The sequence below is a fragment of the Penaeus vannamei genome, chromosome 39 (assembly GCF_042767895.1).
Source record: "Penaeus vannamei isolate JL-2024 chromosome 39, ASM4276789v1, whole genome shotgun sequence".
Classification (NCBI taxonomy): domain Eukaryota; kingdom Metazoa; phylum Arthropoda; class Malacostraca; order Decapoda; family Penaeidae; genus Penaeus; species Penaeus vannamei.
Window position 1 is genome coordinate 22,873,988 of NC_091587.1, and position 7,500 is coordinate 22,881,487.

A 7,500-nucleotide genomic window follows, 5' to 3' on the forward strand; every position below is an offset into this window, starting at 1 on the left:
CATTATTCCGAAAGAAAAACAAACAAACAAACACACATAGACAACATAGACCAACATCATCCCAAGCGAAAAACAAACAAACAAATAAACAAACTCAAACACACATACCACAACATAAATCAACATTATTCCCAGAGAAAAACAAACAAACAAACACACATACACAATATAGACCAACATTATCCCGAAAGAAAAACAAACAAACAAACAAACTCAAACACACATACACAACATAGACCAACATTATTCCATGAAAAAAACAAAACAAACTCAAACACACATACCACAACATAAATCAACATTATTCCCAGAGAAAAACAAACCAACAAACAAACATACACAACATAGACCAACATTATTCCCAGAGAAAAACAAACAAACAAACAAACACATACACAACATAGACCAACATTATCCCAAAAGAAAAACAAAACAAACTCAAACACACATACCACAAAATAAATCAACATTATTCCCAGAGAAAAACAAACAAACAAACAAACATACACACAAGCCCAAAACATCCACACGCACAGAAATCCACAATAACAACCTTTCGTCCAGATGATCTTGTGCAGCGGATAACCCGAGGCAGGACAGGTCACGGAAAAGGTCTCCCCGGCGACCGCTGACAGCTGCCCCATGGGTCGTATGTGGGGCGGTCCGTACACGTTCAGCCGTGCCGAGTGGACGACCTTGCCTGCGCTGTTCTCCGCCGTGCAGCTGTACGTGCCTCCGTCGGTCACGTGCACGCTGCTGATGTTCACGTGACTGATGACGTCACCGTGGGCTGATACGTACTGGCCCTTCAAGTACCTGGAGTGTGGGGAGAGAGGTAAAGGGGGGGGGGGGGCAATGAGAGATTGGTATATGGGGATAAACGATAAATCAAATTATGATAAATGGTGATAATGATATACTCATGTAAAAGCAACAACAACGACAAAGTGCAAATTCGATCAGGTTCTCTCTCTTTCTCTTTCTCTCTCTCTCTCTCTCTCTCTCTCTCTCTCTCTCTCTCTCTCTCTCTCTCTCTCTCTCTCCCTCTCTCTCTCTTGCCCTCTTTCTCTTCCTTTCCTTTTCCCTCAGCCGCTCCCTCTCCCTCATTCCCTCCCTCTCTCAGCCTCTACTTTCCCTCTCCATATCCTTTTCTCCTCCCCCCTCTCTCCCTCTCCCTTTCTCTTTTATTCCCTCTCCTCTCCCTCCCTCTCCGCCTCCATCCCTCCCTCGATCCCTTCATCCCTCTCTCTGATAACATCCATCTCGTTTGATAATACAGTAATAATGATAATTATGATAATAATAATGGTACTATTAATATGATAATATATATTAATATGATAATAATAATAGTAGCAACAATATTGATAATAATGAGGATAATGACAACTGATAATAATAATAACAATAATATCACTAATAGTAATAATAATAATGATGATTACAATGATAATGATAATAGTGAAAATGATGATAAAGATAACAATAGTGAAAATAACAATAATAATTACGAGAATAATAATAAGAATAATAGTAATGATAATAATAATGATAATGATATCAATAATAGTAGTAATAATAATGAAAATGATCATGCCGATAATAACAACAACAACTACAAGAACAACAATTGTAATTATAATGATAGTAATGAAAATGATGATGCTAATAATGATAGCAACAACAACAACAATAATGATGATAATGATAATAATAATAATGATAATAATAATAATAATGATAATAATAACACTAACAATGATGATGATAATAATAATTATTATGATAATAATAATAATAACAATAATAATAATAATAATAATAATAATAATAATAATAATAATAATAATAACAGTAACAATAGTGATAACAATGATAATAATAATGATCATGATAATAATAACAATAATAATGATAATGATAATGATAACAATATCAATGATGATGATAGTAAGATAACGGTAATGGTAATAATAATAATAATGATAATAATAATAATAATAATAATAATAATAATAATAATAATAATAATAATAATAATAATAATGATAATAATAATAATAATAATGATAATAATAATGATAATAATAACAATATTAATGATAATAATGATAGTAATAATAATAGCAATACTACTATTACTACTACCACCAATAATAGCAATAAGGAAAATAATAATAATAATAGTAATAATAATGATAATAATAACATTGATAACAATAATGATAATAATGATAGCAATAATTACAATAACGATGATACTGATAATAGCATATAGGAAGATAATAATAATAATAATGATGATAACAATAAAGACAATAATGATAATAATGATGATAATAATAATAATAATAATAATAATAATAATAATAATAATAATACCAATAATAATGATAATATCAGTGATAATAATGATAATGAATATAGAAAAATATAACAGTAATAATGATAAAAATAACAATGCTGATAATAATAATAATAATAGTAATAATAATGATAATAATAATAACAGTAATAATAAAAGTAATAATGATTATAAGAATAAAGATAAAATGATAACAAAAAATAGCAGTAACAACAGTACCAAATGTAATAAAAGTAAAAACAATTACAATAAATAACAATGGTGACAATCATAATGATGATGATTATGATACTAATAATGATAATAATGATAATGATGTTGATAATGATAATAATAATAATAACTGCAATGACAATGATAATAATTATAATGCTAACACTAGTAACAACAGCAACAACAATAATAAAAACAATGACAATAACAATAATAATGATAATAATAACAAAGGTAATAATCATAATAATAACAAAAGTAATAATCATAATAATAACGTTAATAATGATAATAATAATAAACTTTCCTCGCGTCTCCCTCCTCCTCCGCCACCGTCCGTTATACTGAAGTCGCGTTGTTAATGCTCGTGCTTTTAGTGTCCTTTCTGTTGGCATATTGCTGTCTTGTTCGTATGTTTTATTCTTCCTCTTTTGTAACTTTATTGGGTTATTCTTTGACCTGATATTATTAGCTGTAATATCGTAAATGCAAGTACACGCGCATGCAAAAAAAGATGAAGAAGAAAAAGAAGAAAGAAGAACCTGGCAAATGAAATGAAACATGTTCATTGCGTTAAAAGCAAAAAAGGAAAAAAAAGAAAAAGAAAAAAGAGATAGATAGATAGATAGATAGATAGATAGATAGAGAGAGAGAGAGAGAGAGAGAGAGAGAGAGAGAGAGAGAGAGAGAGAGAGAGAGACGGAAGAAAAAGAAGAAAAAGAAGGCGGAACAATAAAGAAGAAAAGATAATAGAAAAAAGAAGGTTCTCGGGAAAAGGAAAAAAATTCTCTTTCCCCCCTAAGCGAATGCCATCTGAGGCTCCATAACGAAAATCACATCTGTCTTACTTAACTTTCGAAGTCACTTAAATAACCTCTCATCTTTACGCTATATTTTTTCGGAGAGGAATTAGGGAAGGATAAGATTGAAAATGATGGATAAAGAAGGAAGGAAGGAGATGAGGAGTAGGAAGAAACGGAGTAGGTGAAGAGGAGAAAATACGCGGGAAAAAGACAGCTTGAATTATCATACACATTTCCCTTCAGATTCAGCCACTCACTTTACTCGCTTCCTAACTCCCCCTTAAAAAAAACGCTACGTCACAGACCAAAGACCCGGATCGAAATGCATTCAAAAACGTCTCCCAACGGTCACAATGGCCTCCGCGCGCGCCCGGCCCGAGTGACGTCACACCATAAAAATAAGCAACACGACATCCACAACGGCCTCAGGAGACAAGTCAACCGATCGCGACGACTACGAACCTACTTTTTTATCTTCTTTTCCTTTTTTTTGTCGAGACTGAAAGAAGTCCAACAGCGGCGGCGGCGGCAAATAGGATTCTTTTCCCGGGAATATATATATCTGGAGGCGAGTGGACACGGATCGCGGTCTTTGTCGGTGAGGAGCAGGGAGCGCGGGCGGGAGTTAAAGGCCGTTGTCAGACGAGGCACAAAAGGAGTGCTGAGCTGGACGCGATCGCGGCTCGTGACAAAATGTATGTCGGGGAAGTGACCAAAGAGTTGGGAGTCCTGTTGTATCTTTTGGTCTCTAGAGATTAATTTTAAATTTTGTACGACCGTTGACTTTATACTGTTTATTTATCTATTTATTTTTAGAAACTTTTGCGCTTATCAGCGTCGTGTAATGTTTCGTAATTGTGTTTTTTAACTCTCGTTTTTTCCTTCTGCTTTCTTTTTTGTTCATCGCATTTCTTACTTTTTCTTCTCACTTTCTATCTCTGTTCCTCACTCGCTCCTCTTAACCCTTTCTCTCTTTCTCCCTCTACTCCTTTTTATTACCCTCCCCCCCCCCCCTTTCTCATACCCATTACCTAAACGATGGAAACAAGCATACTTTTTAAAACACTCGATCCAGGAAACACTCGGCCGAGTATGACTGATCGTACAGCAAGGACGGACTCCCCCGCTAGACAAATGGCCGCGTCGGAATTTCAAAGCAAGTGCTATATCACAAATGTCACAGAAAGAAGAGCCTCGCAGCACAGACATGAATGCAATGTCACGTGCATATTGGCTTCAGCATTCGGGAATCAAGATACATCACCTGAGTAAAAGTTGGCGTTCGATATTCTTCTCGTGGTTGCGGAAATAGATGTTAAGATGGCGGGGTAAAAAGCGCGGGAAAAATGGAGAGGAAAGTTATATCACTCTCGGGAAGAAGGACAAGCCACTGATTGGAATTGGGACTAAAAAGGGAAAGAAAATCGCGAGACTTCCGCGGTTTAAAAAAGGGGGAAAGGATCATAATACCAAAGAAAAATACACACAAAAAATAGGAAAATGTTGACGAGAAAACCCACAAGAAACGAAACAGTGACCTCCCCCCCCAAAAAAAAAAAAAGTAAAAAAGAAGAAAGGGTCGAAGAAAAATAAAACAACCAAAATAGAATATAAAAACGAGATAAGAACAAGACTAGCGAAGAGAGGAGGAAGAGGAGGAGGAGGAGGACAAGGCAGAAGACCCCCGACACCAACAATAACCCGAGGCGACCGTTCCAGACCCAATATCGAGGACCTAGACTGCAAAGTTGGAAAATACTGACGCCATTACTGACCTAAGTGGGAGTGATCCCGGCCCAAATAAGGAGGGATCACTCCACAAATGGTGTTCGACCCTGGCAGCTGCATGGGCCCGGGGGTGGGAGTGAGGGGGGGGGGGCGTGGAGTGGGTGAGAGGGGGTGGAGTGGGTGGGAGGGCGAGGAGTGGGGACTGAGGAGGATATGGAGGTCAAGGAGCAGGGGGGGAGGAGAAGCAGGAGAAGGAGGAGTCGGGAGTAAGTGGGAGGGCAAGGAGTAGGAGTGAGGAGGAAGTACGACAGGAGCGGGGAGTGAGGAGTGGTGAGAGGGAGTGGGAAGTGGGTGGAAGGGCAAGGAGCGGGAGTGGAGAAGTTAGAGAATAAGTAGGGGGAGTAAAGGGGGTTGGGTACAGCGTATTTGTACAAAGAGTAATGAATGCGAGGGAGTGAGGCACGTGGGAGTAAGGAGTATATATGGGAAACAACGAATAGGGGCTTATGAATAGGAAAAAAACGAATGGGGAATGGGAGAAGGGGAAGGAAGGGAACCAATATACGGAAGCAGAGAGTAAAGAGAAGTAGGATATAATTAGCATAGCATAGTAAAAAAGAAACTTGAAAAAAGGGAATTAGGGATAGAGGAAGGAGAATAACAACGGACCAAAGAGGCTCCGCGTGGACGACCTGGCATCGTTGAAAAGGTCGTGCGGAACATAACAGAAAAGAGGCGGTCAGTAAAGCACTATAATCCAAGGGAACAAGATAAGCACGTTGGATAAGGACTGTGCTGAGTAAGAGCTCAAGGGTGAGGAGGTATGAGATGCTGAGGCCAAGGGAGGACGCAGCAATGTCTCCAGTTAGTTCAAAGGGTCAACGAGAGGTCAAGGGCGAGTCGAAGGGGTCAACGAGAGGTCACGGGCGAGTCCAAGGGGTCAACGAGAGGTCAAGGGCGAGTCCAAGGGGTCAACGAGAGGTCACGGGCGAGTCGAAAGGATCAACAAGAGGTCACAGGCGAGTCGGAGGGATCAACAAGAGGTCAAGGGCGAGTCGAAGGGATCGACAAGAGGTCACGGGCGAATACAAGGGGTCAACGAGAGGTCACGGGCGAGACCAAGGATCAACAAGAGGTCAAGGGCAAGTCGAAGGGATCAACAAGAGGTCACGGGCGAATACAAAGGGTCAACGAGAGGTCACTGGCGAATCGAAGGGGTCAACGACAGGTTACCGAGAAGTCCAAGGGGTCAACGAGAGGTCGAGGGCGAGTCGGAGAGATCAACAAGAGGTCACGGCTGAGTCGAAGGGATTAACGAAAGGTCAAGAGCGAGTCCAAGGGGTAAACGAGAGGTCAAGAGCGAGTCTAAGGGATCAACGAGTGGTCAAGAACGAATCCCAGGGGTCAACGAGAGGTCAAAGGCGATGGCTTGACCTCCTCAGAATGAAACGAGTCGTGATATTTGATATTTCTATTTTGTGTGTGAAGCAAAACTGCGGGGGATTTACTCGAGAAATGGAGTTCAGGGAGATACTGGGAGGGGGGGGGGGAGGTTTTAAGATCATGTGATATATTTTTCTTGTTCGCTAAGATTTTTTTCGCCATTCAGTTTTTTCTTTTCCTATTCTGTTTTCTTTTTCTTTTCTTTTCTCTCCCACTTTTTTCTCGTCTCGGATAGTTTTTCCTTTCTTGCCCTCGTTATTTCGCTCCAACACCTTTCTTGTCTCATTTTCTCTCTTCCTTTGTCTCTCCATTTTAGCATTTTATTGCAAGATGAAAAAAAAATCGCTCTCGCTTCTGCTATCCTCTTTACCCGTCTTTATACAAGATGGAAAAAAAATCCAATTCTATAAATCCGGGTTTAAATCCGATGTCCTGCTGAATTCCCAAGCAGAAAATCATGAAATGGAAAAGGCTTCATCCCCCCTGGATCCCCTCCCCCCCCCCCTGCTTGAACTCCAGCTGACCAAGGATCGCTCGCCAAACATTCTTTCAATTCCTACGCGACGGACTCAAGTTAGTTGAATCTGGGCGGATGATCCCCTAGATTTTATTCTCGCTTTCTTTCTCTCTCTCTCTCTCTCTCTCTCTCTCTCTCTCTCTCTCTCTCTCTCTCTCTCTCTCTCTCTCTCTCTCTCTCTCTCTCTCTCTCTCTCTCTCTCTCTCTTTCTCTCTCTCCCTCTCTTTCTCTCTCCCTCTCTATCTTTCTTTCTCTCTCTCTATCTTTCTTTCCCTCTCTGTTTATCTCTCTCTTTCTTTCTCTCTCTCTCTCTCTCTTCCCCGTGTTTGTCTCTTTTTCTATGCTTTGTCGTTTTTTTCTTGTCTTTTTTATTCTCTTTTTCGTCTCTCTTTCTTGTCTTCTCTTGTTTCTATTCTTTTCCATTTTTTTAT

The 7,500-nt window shown here is 39.1% G+C and overlaps 1 protein-coding gene across 5 annotated transcripts in view; it reads right to left on the reverse strand.

Annotated features, from left to right (window-relative positions):
• Positions 1-7,500, reverse strand: part of LOC113821770 (cell adhesion molecule Dscam1) — a 518,182-nt gene that overhangs the window by 45,530 nt on the left and 465,152 nt on the right. For all 5 annotated transcript variants that reach the window (XR_011398248.1, XM_070116694.1, XM_070116692.1 and 2 more), the window contains exon 11: positions 554-816. Coding sequence is in view for 4 of the 5 variants with exons in the window: in XM_070116694.1 (XP_069972795.1) it covers positions 554-816 (263 nt within the window). In the remaining variant the exon portion in view is untranslated. The remainder of the gene's footprint in view (positions 1-553; positions 817-7,500) is intronic.